At 37.1% G+C, this 18,822-nt stretch overlaps 2 protein-coding genes across 6 annotated transcripts in view; one reads left to right on the top strand and one right to left on the bottom strand.

Moving 5' to 3' along the window:
* Positions 1–5,500, bottom strand: part of LOC132773991 (FRAS1-related extracellular matrix protein 1-like) — a 345,102-nt gene extending 339,602 nt beyond the window's left edge. Inside the window, exon 1 of one of the 4 annotated variants that reach the window (XM_060773617.2) lies at positions 4,951–5,500. In XM_060773617.2, coding sequence (XP_060629600.2) covers positions 4,951–4,959 — 9 coding nt within the window. In that variant the 5' untranslated portion in view covers positions 4,960–5,500. The remainder of the gene's footprint in view (positions 1–4,950) is intronic. The other 3 variants (XM_060773616.2, XM_067467858.1, XM_060773611.2) reach the window with 3 other exon arrangements.
* Positions 2,094–18,822, top strand: part of NFIA (nuclear factor I A) — a 526,896-nt gene continuing 510,167 nt past the window's right edge. Inside the window, exon 1 of one of the 2 annotated variants that reach the window (XM_060773622.2) lies at positions 2,094–2,636. In XM_060773622.2, coding sequence (XP_060629605.1) covers positions 2,541–2,636 — 96 coding nt within the window. In that variant the 5' untranslated portion in view covers positions 2,094–2,540. The remainder of the gene's footprint in view (positions 2,637–18,822) is intronic. The other variant, XM_060773618.2, reaches the window with a different exon arrangement.

Raw genomic sequence — 18,822 nt, 5'->3', positions numbered from 1 at the left:
ATTTTCTTTTTGGTTTCAAAATAGAACTATTTTGGATTCAGAAAAGAACTATTCACAAAGTTAGATGTCCAAACATATAACACATAATGATATGTCACACATCTAAAATGTAAACATGTTGACTTCATAATGAATAACATACATGCACACAACATCGCATATTTTTGCTTTAAAGAAACATATGCATGCATGTGCAATGCAGGCATCACATTGAAAGAATGTAAAAGTCTCATTTACAAATATAATTATTTCTACATACAATAATGAGAATCATGTAAGAAGAAAGAATAATAAGGTTCCCATTTGCCCCTTGGGTGTGATGAAACAAAATCCTTCAGTACAATGAGTATTGTATAAAATGTAGATCCTACCTATAAAGACTGCTGTTGAAGTACAGATGTAGAAGAAATAGAGTTTTTTTCAAGAAGCTAATGTGAAAGTCTTGCTAATAAGAATTATTATTATTATGTAAAGTTTTTCAGTTGTGAAGCACATTTTTAAAAAGCTCATATTATTACACAAAGTATTTGTGTACCACACCAAAATATCACAGTTGTATCCTTTTTCGCAAGAAAAGTTTTTTTAACCATCTAAAAATGGGAATGCCAATTGTCCTAAACATAAAGTAGCTCTATGAGCTCCCATTACCCATAATGCAACAGAATGAAGCACTCCTTATTTGGGTGGGGCAGAAGGATTCGTTCAAAGGTTTCTTCATGGATTGATGAATGAAAATACAGTCCATGGAAAATGCATCCATGGATTCAACCATACATGGCTTTAAAATACTTCATAAAATTCCTAAAGCAAGCATTGATTTGGGTTTTTTTATTTGAGGCATATCATTGTACATAACGGAACTTGAACATCAATGGATTTGAGCATCCCTGGAAGGTCCTGGAATTGGTTCCAGGACTCTCCATGGATATTCAAGTCCATGGATATTAAAGTGGATACCCAAGGCTCAGTATGTTTACTTTAAGTAAGTGGGTGGAGTTAAAGGAGCTAAATATTCCAGAAAAGTGGGAATAACAATTGTAAAGTTTTTCGCTTAATAATCTACCTGTTGACCTCATGATAATACCATATAGCTATAGGTAGTAAATTCCATTGAATCTAGATGGACTTATTTCCAAATAACCATGAATAAAATCCTGCTGCTACTCAAGTAAAAAGATAGGTGGTTAAAAATGATCTGATTCACTAATTCTCGTTTAAAATTCCAGACATTCCATAAAAGACACATAAAACTGTAGAATTGTCTCTTTCCTCATGTGTTTGTGTTGCTGTACATCGTGTGTAGCCTAGGGGGTGTTTATTGATGGAACCTGCTGCAAATATGAATAAAAAGCATTTGTCAAGGATGGCAGACATGACCAAAGAATAATGTTAAATACAATGTGATTTCTTTATTTGGACAGCAGGGAAAATGCATGTTCATAAATGTTGTATCAATGGCATGCTATTTTTGTGTGGCATCACCTGGTGAGCAGATATTTGGAGGCATGTGGCGAATTTGGATAACTTGGTGTTTTGGTTAGTCAAGCTTTGGAAAATAGAATTCTAATAGATTGCATCAAAACCATACTGGAAATGGAGAGGGGGGTCTTATTCAGAAGTGCATTGTCTGAGTAACCATTTGTATGCCAACAAAATCTTTTAAAACATACTCTGTTATCCAAAAAAATGAAAAGATCAGCAAGATGCTGTCAAATTTTGGATTTTATTTTTTAGTGCAAAAGCATTTTTTAAATTTCTATGAAACATAAAACACTTTGAGTCATTATGGTGAAACAAAATCCTTAAGCTAATTATATATTTTCCTTTTATTTCCTAAAATGAATGTGTACAAAGATCTATCTATATATCTACATATAGAGATATTTGAAAAATAAATAAATTGAAACCTTCATTCAAGTGTGTGTCTTTTTTTTTCTTGGTCACGTTCATGGGAAAAGTAGCTGTGATAAACAGATACTGAATCAGACTGGAAATTCTCTTTTTTCAGGCAGGGGGGTGGAGAGAAATAAACCCAAAACATTGCATGATAGTCTCTAAGCAGTTCCATCTGTCAAGCAGAAATTTTAGGCTAATAGCCTGTGGCAATCTCCCTTCGCAGTCCACTACCTGCCTTTGTCCTACTAAGTCTCTATTCATTTTTTTTAAAAAAGCTAGTCGAGGGGGGAAGAGGAGAAAAAAAGGAAAGGGGAAAATCTCGCAGACTAAAATCATCCGAATGATGAAACCTTAATTTTATCCTCCTCTCTTTGATGTTAAGCGGTGGCTTCTTACTTTAAAAGGGGGGAGGGAGGGAGGGAGAGAAAGAGAGAGAGAGAGGAGAAGAAGACAGTGCTAGGAGCAGATGACTTTTCATCCCCACTTCACCTTGCCACTGGGTCTGTGAGAGATTGGTTCACTGTCAAGGAGACTTTTTTTTTACCCATGATTCCATATGGTATGGACTGGGCTACATGTTGCCCAACATGCCAGTGCAAATGTTTTCTCAATTAGGTGTCTTATCTCCCGTGAGTTAGCATCAGATGAAGCTTGCTGACAGCATAATGGCAGGGAAAACCTCCGACGGATCCATCAAATGGCAGCTCTGCTATGACATCTCGGCCAGAACTTGGTGGATGGTGAGTTGGCAGCACGGCTGCTTTTTTTTTTCTCTCCTCCCTTCCTTTTTTCTACTTTCCCTCCCTCTTTGAGAAAATGTCCCAGACCTCACATTTATCAAATTAACATTTGATTTTTTTTTCACACTCTTCACTGGAGCAGCCTTCTACTTGTCCCACTTGTGTATTTTTTCTTCTGTAACAAGACACTGTTCATGTGCCCTACACTTAAGAAACTGGCAGCTTCCCCCTCCATTTCTTTTTTTCTTCCTTTAGTTCTTTTTATAAAACTGTGTGGACAAGTAGTTTGAAAAGCTTTCTTTGCAAAGAGCAACTTTTCCTAAACTCTATTTGGATGTTCTTATTGGTGTTGTACGTTGCAATGTGGAACTGCAGGTTCTTGTTCTGTCTTTCTGTGGATATGGAGTTGTATATGTGGAGGAAATGTAAAATGTGCCCATAAAGATTATGTGCCAGGCAAGGCTCACAAGTAAAACGGTAAGGAAGTCTTGAACAGTTTCAGATATACAATTCTAGTAAAACCCGCCAATGTTTTTTTAGTGACACTTCATGAATTTGTGATGTTTGAGTGTCTCATCAAGAGACCTAGTTTAACTTTTTCTCTTAATTGTTTACATTAGAATAGATTCCTGTCCGGTTAAGATCTGTAGCCGGGTGTTACAGATCCCACATGAATGTCTTTTGGGTTCAATTAAAAGTTTTAATAAAGTTCCAACAGGCACTCTCAGAATGAGTTAACTTGCATGTCATGGTCACTCAGGCCAGACAACCTTTGACATCTTGAATCTATCAGAGGTACAGTGAGTTAGGAGGATGCACAATAGCCCATTGTGGCAGAAGATGCAAACCCTGTTGTGTCAGTGAGAGTCCTCAAATCATTACTGCCCTTGTTAGCATGCTGTCCGTTAGAGATTAATTTGTTAGCAGAGCTGCTGCTTTTCTTCTTTACTTGCTTTCCTTTTTTAATTTTCTGTAATTATAATTCTTGTGGCAATGCATGATTTTTTTTAAATGTTTTTTGAGGAAACGCAATTTTGTTGCTGAGACAATGCACGTATTATCTGCTCCTAACTGGACCGTGAACCTCTCTATTGAGTTCACATAGATATCACGGTTCATTTTTGTTTTTTGTTTTTTTGTTTTTAAAGAGGACTGTTGAGCGGAATTACAATGACACTGATCACGCCGTTATTTTTCATGATATGCTCCAAGAAGTAAGTGGGAGCAAAGAGACTTTCACACATACACACACGCACCCATACACACATACAGAGAGAGAAGAAACATCACCCAGATCAATTTTGATGTCATCCGGAGATGTTTCGGATGCCTGTGGACTTGGAAGACATGGGAAACTGAAATGTGGAAGGATTTTACTCTGCAGCATGGCGGTATTGGTTGCTTGCATCAAAAGGTGTTTGTTGGAACTTTTATTCATTAGAAAGGTTTAACTAGTGGTTGCCGGCTAAACGTTACATGCAAATTCTGGTTAACTAGAACAGAGGAAGTCTAACCACTTTATACCAATATTCTAATTAGACTTTCCTCCAAGAGCAAATACAGAAAGGATGGTGTGGGATGCTTTGAAACTGATTGTTTGTATGACTGATTAACTTGTTAAATAATGAAATGTGATTATTATTGAACTGAAGCTGTTTGCAGGGAGAAGCTGTAAACTGCATTTCCTTAATACATAATACTGTGATTTTAAACTCTTATTATACTCCTCATTGTATTGTTTGGTTCCCATGATAACTGTGAAGTAATAGACTTTAAATATTGTCTCCCTCTTTGAAAGTATATAAAAAAGGTTGTCTTTAGAAAAGTTATTTTGCACATGTCTTGCCATTCAGAACAATACATAGATTTATGTATTATATTAAATAATCCTGGAAACATTTAGCAATGCACTTGACAAGAAAATAAACAAGCTTTATTACTAGACAGGCTGTTGTTTAGATGAAACAGGATGGGAAGTTTTAAACTTTTAACATGCCGCATAACTTATTTTCTAAAAATACAGGTTTCAAAATCACATTTCTAAACGTTAGTGCACTAAAACAAAAAGAAATTGGTATTTTTTTTTAAAAAATCCCTGAAATGAACCACGCAAGATTCTGTACGACAGGCATGCCCATTTTCAGACAAGGGCTCAATTATTGGTACAAAAGTAAGCAATTTTGCTGTGCACACTTTAATACAAAGCATATTTTAAACCCCAAGCCTCATCACATCTGTTAAGTTCTTTTAATCAAAACTTGGCTACACAATGAATTTTAACATACAAAGACAAAAAGGAAGCTTTGAAAGTTACCTCATGCATCGTCTGGCTTCACAAAAAAATCTCGGCTACTGCCTACTGCTAAACTTCGGTTTGGTACTGCCAGCATACAAAGAGATGAGTGAATGCCCCCTTTCCACCCGCATGGACTCAGCTGCCAACTGTGCGATATGCAATTTTGTTTTTTAATGAGTCGTAAACAATTTATGTGTGCCAATGAAGCAAGTTTGTTTTATTTCAGAGGAGCAGGTTTGGAATTGGTTTGAAGTGGCTGCCGTCTCTACTGTATGGGAATATGCTGTCCAAATTTAAAGGTTCTGTGTCATTTTGATGAAAAGACCTATTATAATGAAAGAAATGGCTGTATGAAAGGGTGGGCATAGTAATCTCTTAGCTCGGACACACTCATTCTCTCACTTTCTCCCCCTTGCTTTCTCGCTCTTTGGCATGATTTCAGCCCAGTCTACAGTATGTTTGTAGCTAGATAGTTACTTGCTTTGCTCTCTAGTAAAAATTAAAAAAAATCTCATTTATCTTTGGAACAAATGGCTTGTGAATGTGTGGATATGCCTGTGTGCATGTATGTTCACACACACACACTTTATTGAACAGACTTTTTATGACATCTTATGTCCGCTCCCATAAATGGTCTTACCATCCACATCTGAAAAATCATTTATCTCATTGTTATCTTCTACAATGGAATGAACAATTTTCACATTTAGATCAAATATTAATTGACTGCAATTTTATTATTCCGGTAGGTCTTACTCTCAAGCCATAGGTTCAGTAACTTCAGACACTTCATAGGACTGTAAGCAAGACTCAGTATCTGTGCACATTTTAACAATAATTACATTTGTTGTAATGACTTACAAGAAATCTTTTGAAATCTAACCCTCTCTCCCTCATGCTTTAATCATGCCATTCTTGAAACAGATATTAATTTAGGTTAATACTCATATGACATCTTTGGTTTTAAAAGTTTGGGACCTACAGAAATGCAATACATTGGTGCACTTCACACACATATACACATCCCAAATAAGCAAACAGTAAAGTTGGAAACTCTATCATCAGTATTTAATATATTAAAATACACATTCAAAAGTTATGTACTCCAGCATACGGACTCAGTCTGCTTCATCAATATTTGTTCCTTTTTATCAGCTTTATATTTTATTTATGACTATGACCCTATATAGCATTGTTATTATTATAACAGAACAAGTGACGTAGATGTTACAAATCTGGCAACAATACCAGTTTTCAGATCATTTTAGACGTATTTCTAATGTCAGATTGATGTATAGATGAGTTTCTGAAGCAAAGTATAGAGAATACATCTCAATCATATGTAGTTATAGCTGAAATCAAAGGCGCCGTTTCTTAAAGATGTTCCTTATTAATAAATGCAAAATTTGGACTGATGAGTGGCTTCTGCTACAAGAAAGAATATATACACATGCATTTATGTATTAAAACTTATCCTTTATGTTGTCAGAACTTTGTGACAAGAACACCTCTTTCACTATGTTTGTTTTTACCTGCTTTCCTTAGCAATTCAGATAGCAAAGCTACCAATATAAACACTCATTGTATCCCAGCATAGTTCATTATGTTTCACAATCTTTATTTTTGGATGACATTCTCTTTCTTGTAAATACTAACTAGTATTTTAAAATCTGAAAGTGGTGCTATATGTCTTTAAAACATTTTCTTCTATATTGGCAATACTTTGTTGTCTGTAAAAATGATAAAAATTATCCAGGAAATCTCTGAAGTAACTAAAATATGTCAAAATGAGAAAACAGGCAATTTGTGATTTAAAGATGCTGTGCAAGTACTTCTTGTTTGATGTACAGCTAACTAAAAACAGAAGCACTGTGTACCCAATTTGTCTGTTTTATTTTTTTTAAAAAATATATATATTTTAGAAATGTGATGCCCCATATGTTGACCAGTTCTTTAAGAGAATAATAAAATATTATATTATATTCAGATTTCTGTTATACCCATGATCAAATAATAGGTTTCTTCCAAAGCAATATAGTACCTTTGAAAGCCATTTCTGAATCTATCTGAATATTTATTTTCCTTCCCATAGAGACACACAATAATAGATTAACATTTCTTGCTTTATGACATTTGTTCAAAGTACTTACTTTCTATGACATTCACTCTGCAATCCTATATCCTTGAAGAAAATCCCATTGATCCCAATGAGCCTCACTTCTAAGCAAGCAGGTATAGGATTGCACTCCAAATATTTTGCTATTTCTTATACTATTCCCAGTTAGTTTTTCAGATGTACATACTACCTCCATTTCATTTCTATCCTCTTCCCTCACCTGTCCTGAATATTGTCAGGAATGTTTCTAATTTAAAAACGAAAGAGCCAGTGGCTGATTAGAAGACAGGAAATTGGAGGATTAAACTGTCTGGTTGAACTTCCTTTACTTATCAGCACTCAGTACCTTTTACTAGATTATAAACTCAACAACAGTTACAATGTTATTTTCCATGTTCTGCTTAATTTTAATTTCTTTAGAAAATCTGGACTTCGGGCAGTGGTGACTCTGAGCCAAGAACAGTTGTTTGCAGCATTGACTAAAAGAGATTTGAATCATTATGGACATTACAAAGATCTCTTCATCTTTTCATTTCAAGATTTGTTTGAAAGTGTGTGTGCATGATGTCCATGAATGTATAAACAATTGACATTGAACCAAGTATCATATAATGCAAAACTTTATAAAGGAAATTGCATTATTTGCTAAGAGGGAAATGCCTCACGATAATCCTTATTAAAACCTTTCCGCCATCAGAAACATTCCGAATCTTTTGTAATGCCATTGTAAATCCATGTAACATGTTGTAGGAATGGTAAGATTACCAGTGTACCTTACAGAAACATTAGAAACTAGTGTTCGAAGTCAGAGTTTGCCAGGAAAATGTTTACTTTTTCACAGTTGCCCTATTGGCAAGAGGGAAGGGTGTGAAGAACATTAAGGGTGCATTTCTTTTTCACAGTTAAACCAAGACTGTTCTAGCTCACATCTAAATTTTCCTGGTTTTTGGGAGGCACCAGAGAGCTTGACACTCTTAACTACCAAGTTATTGAAGTCAAGGGGAACCTTCTTGAAGGATGTAAGCCTCACAACATAGTGGTTCAAAGACTGGGAGAACCAAATGTCCCTCATCCCCTGAAGGTCTTAATGCCCCCTTTCCTCTGAAGGTATTAAAGTATTCTAACTTTTAATGGTTAGAAATAACATAATGACAGCAGAAAGAACCTTAGATGGAATCTTGATTGAAATATTATTAGATTTTTCTGTACAATATTATTTTATAATAGTTTTCTGAAAACATTTTAACTCTCCATTTTAACTCTCCTGTGAATTTCAGGGGAAGTACTACATGCAAATATATCCATGTAAACAATGGTAACAAAATCCAAAATCCACAAGTAGCTATACCTTTATTGGGCCACTCCAAAGCACTAAATGCATTGTGCAAGCTTTCCAAACTTCACTCATCAGATAAAGATGTAAAAAATCATACATGAGAAAATTGTTGGCAATGTTAGTGTCACAGGCTACCCCTCTTCTTGGCCATGTGATGACTACAAAGGAATACGAAACAGATAATAAAATTTCAACTCTATTAACAACAGAAAAGATCTAGATGTTCCGATCCTATGCAAAGTTAATTGCTCCTTTCTTAGGCAGAGCATTGGATTTTTTTCAGTAACCTGAAAAAGGGTTTTAGGTGCAGTATAGGTTAAATGTGCCAGATCTTAGTATCAAAATATAGTCCAATCAAAGCAATTTGCCTTTGTTATAGATAGAAAACTCAAAAGAGTTAAATCTCAGGCCCCTTCCACACAGCCATATAAAATCCACATTATCTGCTTTGAACTGGATTATATCTCAGTGTAAGGCTCCTCTTCCTCTCAGCTGTATAAAATCCACATTGATCTGGATTGTATGGCAGTGTGGACTCAGAAAATCCAGATCAAACAGATAATGTGGATTTTCTGCCCTGATATTTTGGATTATATCACAGTGTAGAAGCGCCATCAGTCTTTTAGTTCCCTCTTGTTTAGGTTGCAAAAGGCCTCTGCCATGGTGCTGCTGATAAACTTGTAATGATACACCTATTCGCTATCAAAAATGGTTACTGGAATCTATTGACAATTATTTACATTAACTATCATTAGGTATTATCATGCTATCCAGCAATTATTGGCTACAGCAGATTGCCCATGAAATCCCTACCAGTTCCTGAATGTCACTGAAGGTCTAGAACTGATTGTGGGCAGTAGAATGTCTGAGCTGGCAGAGGGGAAAATCCAAAACCCACATTAGGATAGCATCTCTATAAGCCCACTTAAAGATGTGTACATGCTTTGAGAGTTCCAGATCAAGCAAAATGTTACAAATTCACACAGAAGAAAGATGGTATTACAATTTTAAAAATAATATGCTCTGCATAGCATCCTAAACAAATAGAGACAATTTGCTTAAAATTAAATGAAAGTTCCATTGGGTGAATTGAAGGTTTCCAGTTGGAGTGATCCCTGAGCTTGTTGAAAAGAAAGGGTGGAGGATGATTTTTGAAAATACAAAATCCAGAAGTGAACACAGAACTCTTTCTATCCTAATGAATACAGTTTGCTTTTTCATTTTTAGTAAACAATGGTGAAGTAAACATCTTAACAAAGCTCAGTCTCTTTCTTAGATGGTAGACTAATTCTTTTTCAAGAAAGTTCCCTATCTGTAGCTAGTGATTCAGAGAAGGAAAGTCCCAGCTTCAAGCTCCTCCTGTGACTTTTCTAGGACAAGCTATCTTTTTTTTCATACTTGTAGCTATCAGTGTTTGCTACAGCTTGCAACTAGAAGGATGTGACATTGGGGAAGCCCATTCAGGCTGTTTGCTTTATTTGAATGGCAGTCTTGCACACTGAAGCTCATGCCTTTCTTTGCTATTTTAGACATAACAGGCAGTGGGCATGACTGTGAGCCCACTGCATATGTCTCCAGCTATGCAATCATCAGCTGTGGAAAACACATAAATCTGTATCTGAATCTATGGTCCACAGTGGAGAGGGCTAAGTCATTGACGGAGTTTTAGACCATTTCTCTGAAAAGACTCACAGAATAACTCACTATACAGGGAAATTATTCATCTTTGTGAAATAGCAGGTGAAAACTAAAGTTGGAAATATTTTGAAAGACTGATAAATTACATTGGCAGTGGGATATTTTGAAACAGAAAGAAAGGGGGATCTTATTTTCATGCCACACACACACACACACACACATATAACTACATGCTAAATTATTAGTATTATATTGTTTTGAAGAGACCAAATAAAGAAAGGGCAATCAGCGCATAAGAAGTTGTTTATGATTAATGCTTAGAAATTCATACCAACACTGTGTTTAAAGACCAACCAGGCACAAGGTTTAAAAGTGTTAATGTATTGGACATAATAGTGTATGTCCCAAAGAGCTTTCGATTTTGTGGCCACTGTAATCAAAACTCTGGACTGTTTCCCATATACCAGATTCCTGGCTATGGGTAATCTATGCATTCCTTGAAGAGACAAAACAGATATATTAACTAATGGGGCTGAATTCAAACCATTTGCTATATGTAAACATAGATTTTCCAGGGGACTGCTCAGGATAAACTTAACCACCATCTAACTTAAAGCATGTCATGCAATGGTATAATGCAGACACCGCATGCTTCATAGACTTTAACTTCCCCAAATGACAGCATGCTCGCTTTCAAAGATTCACATGCTATTCTGAATGAGTTCACTGTTTAATTTGAATTCTGAAAAATTGGGCTAAGTTGTAGTGATAATTTTTGAAAAGCATGTAGATTTTTATTCAGCCAAACCTTATTCCGGGTTTAGAGTTTCTTTTAGCCACAATCTGAGAAACTTTCAATGATAAGGGTTTGTTTCTTCTCCTGCATGTTCTTCAAAAATGAAAGATTCTCTTTAGTATAGTGATGTTATACACTTTAGAGTGTAGACATGTGATCATTTATTCATAACCGGTTTTACACAATTAAAAAATGAGCCACACCACAATGTTATATGTTCATTAGGCCACCTTCCTAGTGGAAAGAGATATCAGGAATGTGTTTCTATGTAGGCATTTGTGCTTTACAGATAGATGCCAGAGGAAAGGAGCTAATTTCCTGTCGTGCTATTGTGTGGCCCTTACCCCACTCACCAGCTTATTTATTTATTTATTTATTTATTTATTTATTTCATATATTTATATCCCACCCTTCTCCCCACAAGGTGGACTCAGAGCTCCCTCATATGAGCATCAGAGGATGCCAACAACATAAATACCATAAAAACTACAACTCACAATAAAATCATTTTAAAACATTGTACATCATCAATAAAATTTAACAATAAATTAATAGATTAACTTGCCAGTAAAACCAAGCCGAGCCAGGAGAATCCATGTCACAAAAATCCAAATTTCCTTTTCCTATTGCTGCTGGCCTCTAATCGAACGCCCGGCCCCAGAGCCAGGTTTTGTTTTCTAATGGACAGGAGGGAGGTGGCCAACCTGATATCCTTAGGAAGAGAGTTCCCTGTCTCTCGTCCCCACCAACTGCATTTGTGAGAGTGGTGGGATCAAGAGCAGGGCCTCTCCTGATGATCTTAAACTTCGTGATGGTTCATAGCAGGAGATACGTTCAGTCAGGTAATCTGGGCCAGAACCGTTCAGGACTTTAAAGGTTAAAACCAGCACTTTGAATTGTGCCCGGAAGCTAATCAGCACCCAGTGGAGCTGGCACAACAGAGGAGAAGTTTTCAAAGGCAGCCCCACATAGAGAGTGTTGCAGTAGTCTATTCGGGATGTAACCAGAGCGTGGACAACCGTGGCCAAGTCAGACTTCCCAAGGAACGAGCGCAGCTGGCACACAAGCTTTAATTGTGCAAAAGCTCTCCCGGCCACCGCCGAGACCTGTGGTTCCAGGCTCAGCGAAGAGTCCAGGATCACTCCCAAACTGTGAACCTGTATCTTCAGGGGGAGTGTAACTCCATCTAACACAGACCGTAACCCCATCCCCTGTTAAGCCTTTCAACTGACGAGGAGTACCTCTGTCTTGTCTGGATAAAGTTTCAATCTGTTCACCCTTATCCAGGCCGACACAGCAGCCAAGCACCAGTTCAGGACCTCCATGGCCTCCTTAGTAACAGGTGGGAAGGAGTGATAGAGCTGAACATCATCTGTGTACAGATAACATCTGACCCCAAAACTCCGGATGATCTCTCCCAGCAGCTTCATGTAAATGTTAAACAACATGGGGGACAGTATAGAACCCTGTGGGACCCCACAAGTCAATGGTTGTGGGGATGAACAGGTGTCCCCAGCAACACCTTCTGGGACCGACCCCCCAGGAAGAACTGGAGCCACTGCAGAACTGTACCCCCAAGTCCCATATCCCTGAGACATCCCAGAAGGATACCGTGGTTGACAGTATGAGAGGTCCAGCAGAACCAACAGGGACACACTCCCCCTGTCTAGTTCCTGGCGTAGATCATCTACCAAGGTGACCAAGGCTGTTTCGGTAAAATGTCCCGGCCTAAAGCCAGACTGTGCCAGATCTAGATAATCAGTGTCTACCAAGAATCCCTGGAGTTGTGAAGCCACCATACGTTCCAAGACTTTGCCCAAGGGGAGATTGGAAACTGGCCAAATGTTGTCTAATTGGGTGGGGTCCAGTGATGGTTTCTTCAACAGTGGTTTTATAACACCCTCCTTTAGGCTCCCTAATGCCTTTAGGGAGGCATTAACCACCACCTTCACCCACTCTGCCAAACTCCTTCTGTCTTCCTTTATCAGCCAAGATGGGCAGGAGTCTAGGATGCATGAGGTCGGTCTCACCTCTCCAAGAATCTTGTCCACATCCTCAAGCTGCACAGATTGAAATGAATCCATCAATATTGGACAAGCAGGTGCTCATGTTACATCCTCAGAGACTGCCGTTAATGTGGGGTCAAAGCCAGAGCAGATCAAAGCAACTTTGTCTGCGAAGAACCAAGCAAATGCTTCACAGCGGGCTGCCGAGTAGTCAGTAGTCTACTCACCTGTTCCACAATGATTTATCTACTTTACAAGTGAACCACAAGGTGAAATGGAGGAACTTTGAAAGTGCAACTACTTATGCAATAGATCCATGAATCTGACACCACTTGCACAACTCAGATTAGGATGCCATGTTTATTCAATGTATTGTTGAAGGCTTTCATGGCTGAAATCACTAGGTTCTTTTGAGTTCTTTCAGGCTATAGGGCCATGTTCTATAGGCATTTCTCCTGACGTTTCGCCTGCATCTATGGCAAGCATCCTCAGAGGTAGTGAGGATGCTCACTACCTCTGAGGATGCTTGCCATAGATGCAGGCAAAACGTCAGGAGAAATGCCTATAGAGCATGGCCCTATAGCCCGAAAAAACCCACAAGAACCTAGTGATTCCAGCCATGAAAGCCTTTGACAATACATTGAATAAACATGGCGTCCTAATCTGAGTTGTGCAAGTGGTGTCAGATTCATGGATCTATTGCATAAGTAGTTGCACTTTCAAAGTTCCTCCATTTCACCTTGTGGTTCACTTGCAAAGTAGATAAATCATTGTGGAACAGGTGAGTAGACAGTACTGTCCAATGTAGCATCAGTATTATACAGTATGCCATATAACTGCTGAACAAGATTTCTGCCAATAACTGACAGATTTGCCAGTCCATGCAATCTATCTATTTTTCTGAGAAGCTCCTTTTCTTTGCCATATATTTGGTAGGCAGATGCAATATCTCCCACTTCATACTGGCAATATATCTAATGGAATTTGGCTAGTGCAGATGGGTGATAATTTATTCGTTTCTTTTTCAAGAGTTTATCAAATCAATGCTTTTTTGTTATTGAATGGGACCAGTCTCATATCTTTTTGCATATCTGGACTTTTTGAGATATCTCACAGGGGCTGGTGGGTCTTTGGAAGTTAATGACTGCATCTAAAGGAAAAAGCCAAAATGACAGCATCCATGATCCCACTCTATCATTTAGCAATGTAGCACCACCCTTGTAAGACTATAAGGGGTGGACATATGAAACACCTGTTAGAAGTTGAATGTTGTTCTTGTAATGGAAATCAGGGAGAATCTCAGCCTAATACAAGAGTGGGAATCATGAGGTCTTCAGCTGAACTCCAGTTCTCAATAGCCTCAGCCAGTATGGCCAATTGTGAGAAATGCTGGGAACAATTTCTGATGGTTTGTGCTATTCTTATTCATGATCTAATACACAGTGAATATTGACACATGGTAAGCAGGAGAAAGAATCTATAACTATTATGTCTGAACTCCAACACAACAAATCACTTAATAACTCCCCTCTTTGTTACACTTCATAATGCCACACTATTATGTCATACCAAAATATGGAAGCTCACATGACTATATTTTTCTTACATGTTTTGTTAAAAAAATAAAAGAAGGGAAAAGTGGGTGGGGGCAGGGTGGATTAAGTTGAGAACTGCTGTATTCAAATTTCTTGAATGAGTTTCCCAACGGTTTGAAAATCAGCAAGCAGACCTGCTATACTAGTATGTTGAACTAGCATTTGGGAGATTGGGGATTTATTTATTTATTTATTTATTTATTTATTTACTATACTTGTATACCGCCTTTCTCAGCCTTATTGGTGACTCAAGTTGGTATAGTCCATTTGATTGAATTTTGTTAAAGCTGAGAATAGATTTGCATCTCAGCTTGACCCAGAGCTCCAGGTATATTTAAAAGCATACATGGAGCTCTAATTCAAGCCAACTTTACATGTTCATTTCAAGGGAAAGACATCTCTGCATGTACATTGTTTGTGCTTATAGAGCTACTTATTCCATCTCACCCATTTTAGTGGAGGTCCTGTACTAACATGACGACTCATATACCCAAAGGGGGTGGGGGTCATCTGTGTTAGAGCAACTGTAAGAGCTAAAATACAATAGCAGCTTAGATACTGACCAATAGCCATAAATTCACAGGTGCATCTTGGCTGAGCAATGCACTCACTATGTTTGCAGCAAGCCGTGCTTTTAGATCCACACTGCCAATTTGCAAAAAATGTAGCGGAGAATGGAAAGTTACTTTTTAAAAATACTTCATTATAGTCCAAAGACTCCCCAAAAGTAATTTGTCACCAATGTAGTTACCATTTGTAAAAACAATATCTTTGCTATCTTGTGCAAAATATTATGAGGCTAAGCTGGTTAACAGTATGCCAAGTAATTATATTATACAAAACCTGTAAATATTAACACAAGCATTGCAAAAAAGGTAACATTCTCATTTGTACATTACAATTGTAATGTAACTTTAGCTTTGCTTTTGATGTAGAAAAAAATAATTCATTTTTCATAATTGCTTCCATTATATACAAGATGAAGATAATAGAGCTGATAACAACAAATTCATCAAACTATGGATCTTAGAAGTATTCACTATAATTAACCTGTTATCATAGGATGACTAGATCTATTATAGAGTATTTCAGATTTAGTATTTGTCATGTACTACCCAATTGTGGCAGATGAATTGATGTCAATATATTTTAGTGTAAAGGTTAAAGTAACTATCAAAGGTGCAAAATTAGTTTTGTGAATTAGGTTTTGCCCTTTACATAACATCTGTAAAATCTGCAATAGTACAGATTTACCACCCCACTGGTATGGATGTCACGTGTCACCACTGGTACTGACCTTTTTGAAATATAAAGTAGTACATATAAAGAGAGATTGAAAATAGTTGTATATGTGTATGGAGATTTGCTAATCAAAAATGGCATTCATTATTGCTAAGACACAAACCATTTTTTCAAATTTGGGCTATATCATTGTACAAAAGAGGAATCTCCAGGAAGATATGAAGGCATTTTATGAGTCATGTTTAGACATCTAATCTAATTTGAATAACACCAGCCTGCCATTCACATTGTGTATTAGAATAATTTCCATGAATAATCTGTTCCAAGAAATGGAAAAGTTAATCTCAACAGATAGAGTACCCCTTATTTGGAAATCCAAAATCAAAATATTCCAAAACAGGTGACCAAGAAAGTAAAACTTTTGTTTTCTGACTTTTCAATGTACACAAACATTGGGGCGGAGGGGGGGGGTGTACCAAATTATTAAATATGTACTTCTGGTCCCAAGTATAAAGAATACTCAACCTGAAGTTAAAATGTGACTACAAGTGACAACGTAATATGCAGCTATAAAAGTACTTCAGAATTACAACAAACCATACAAATGTTTTTCTTGCCAAATTACCTCCTATAGGACATGAGCCTAAATCCAATATTTACTCCCAAACATTGGATAAATTAAGTTAGTCAAATTTTACACTAATGTGGCTACCATTAATGTAGTAGGTCTGTTTTAATTGAGACTGGCAACTTTATCATGGAGAATCCATTTCTTTACATATCTTGAACATACTGTATTTAAAACATTGAAAGTAATTGAACCTCAAAAGAATTCAGAAGTTTATATATTTGGAACAAGTCCTCAGTCTGAAATCTTTACCTGGTGACTCACTAACTACCCACTTATTTCCAGTTGTTGATGTCAGTTAAAAAAAAGAGAGAATGATTCTTGATGCTGTCTACACTCAATACAATACCCTTATCCAGATAATAATACATTTTATAATAAAATTACTTATACCTGCCCCCCCCCCCCCCCCCACACACACACACACAAAAGTATACTTATCAAGATGCTAATTTACCTTAGTTAAAAATAGACATTTAAATGTATATTAAGTAAGAAATGCTAGGGAAAAGATACACATGCACTCCAAAAAAAGAATAAAAAATATCAAAAATTAACCTGTTGCCTAGCTATATACACACATTTTTATGACATTATTCCCTCTCTCTGTCTTCTCTGTTTTACATGTTGCTGACTGCCATTGTGTACCTTTGACATTTAGATCCATCCTAGATCTTTACCTTTGCACCATTGTACTTGTTGCTGTCTTACTCAGTTAAGAAGTACAAGTTACTGTGGTGCTGCCAGCTGCAATCCCAGCCTGGATCATTATTCAAGATCTGAGGTTAATCAACTGCAAATTCCATTAGCTTCATACAGAGTGAAAATCAAGAACAGACGGTCTCACATACAAGCCAGACATCAGGTGCGGTACAATGAAGCTGGCCTTCAGGTATAAGTTTCCTTCCCTCCCTCATCCCATGTCACATCCCTCAAAGGAACATTCTTTAATACAAGAGGGAAAAGATCAGGTGGACATCTGGGGAAGGGAGAAGAGGGAGAAGAAAGGTGACAGCACAAGGTGCAGAATTTTCACTGAAACATCTGTAGAAATGTTAATATGCTTATACTCTTCCACTGTGAAATTAACCTCAATTTTTCTTCAAATATTTGTTGCATAGAGAGTCAGGCAAACAGTTTTACAGCCATTTTTTTCTTTCAGGGTTACTTATAGGTATCCCTATAGCTCCCTGTTGTGAATGTGCATAGGAATAAGTTGGAAATAAATTGCAAAAGTGCTTTCAGTGTCAATAGTTGAATCCTTTTCTATTGCTCTGCATCTCTAGTGTACTCTTCACAATTAATGTTGGCACACTCTCCCCTTGCAGCCGCCGCATCTGAAATAGGCCCTAACCACAACCATTTCGTTGTAAGACTCATCTGTTGCACTTTGGGTTACTACTATTTCTTTAACAGTACATGTGTGTAAAATTATTTGTGATCTCCATGATAAATGGGAAAAGTGAAGGCATTGGCTACTAAAGTAAATGTTTTGGTATCAAAATGTGCATACTGTCAGACAATCCAGATAGTTACAATTAAAAACTCATTTATTTCTTGGATGTGTGTGTGGGAAAAAGTCATGTAAGCATCACTATTATGTTATATTTTAAGAATTGGGTGATTTTTCCCCCCCTCTAACCTTATGTATAGGTGTTTGGGTATTATTAGTATTAGTACTATTTATTAGCTATGTGAGTGTTGTAAATAAAGAATCTGTGGAAATATTGCTACCACCAAAACGAAAGGCTAAATAATCCAAGCTCTGGGAACTGTAAACTAACAACTGCTAGCACAAATGCTCCCTTTCTGATCATAGTTTGTGTTGGAATGAAAGATGCAATTGTCTGGAAGTGATGAATATGGGATCCATGCTGGCAGAAGGGTCAAAGGTCATTGTACGCAAAAGACCTTTTCTCTCTGGCACTGCTTCTTTTCTATAGCATAGTTTGGCAGCTATCTTCTTGCACTTCGGCTACCAGCCAATGCAGCTGGTACTGCGCAGCTCTCTGGTACAGACTACAAAGCATCACTCACCAACCAGCAGCTTCACATGGGGCCCCATTTGCAAGGTGACAAAGAAAGATGGGCTATATACATCTTACCAACCAAGCTCATTAAAAGGACTCTTAAACTGCATTTCTGTGAGTTAGTATTAATTATGAGGCAGTTGCTGAATCAGTGTGACCTGTTCTGGGGGCAATCGTAATCTTTGTAATGTGCAAAATAGGAATCAAAGGATAAATGTTTGTGTGTTTAGAAATGTGAGAGTTTGCGCTCATGTATTTATATGTATATATATATTTAAATCATGCAGACATAAACACACAATTCAGAGAGTATTGAATCATTCAAGTACTCCCATAAGTGAAACAAATCTTTTTCCAGGTCATCTGCCCCCATCCCTGACCATATTCAATTACACTAAAAGGGAGCTAATTTAACAGATAATGTCTGAGTTTGCATACAGACAAGTTCTTATCCAAAAAATACCAAACTAAAGATGCCATTGTAAACCTTAAATCAAATTTCT

Source organism: Anolis sagrei, chromosome 4 (genome assembly GCF_037176765.1).
Source record: "Anolis sagrei isolate rAnoSag1 chromosome 4, rAnoSag1.mat, whole genome shotgun sequence".
Classification (NCBI taxonomy): domain Eukaryota; kingdom Metazoa; phylum Chordata; class Lepidosauria; order Squamata; family Dactyloidae; genus Anolis; species Anolis sagrei.
Note: the sequence above shows the minus strand (reverse complement) of the source record. Positions and strands in the feature narration are given on the sequence as shown.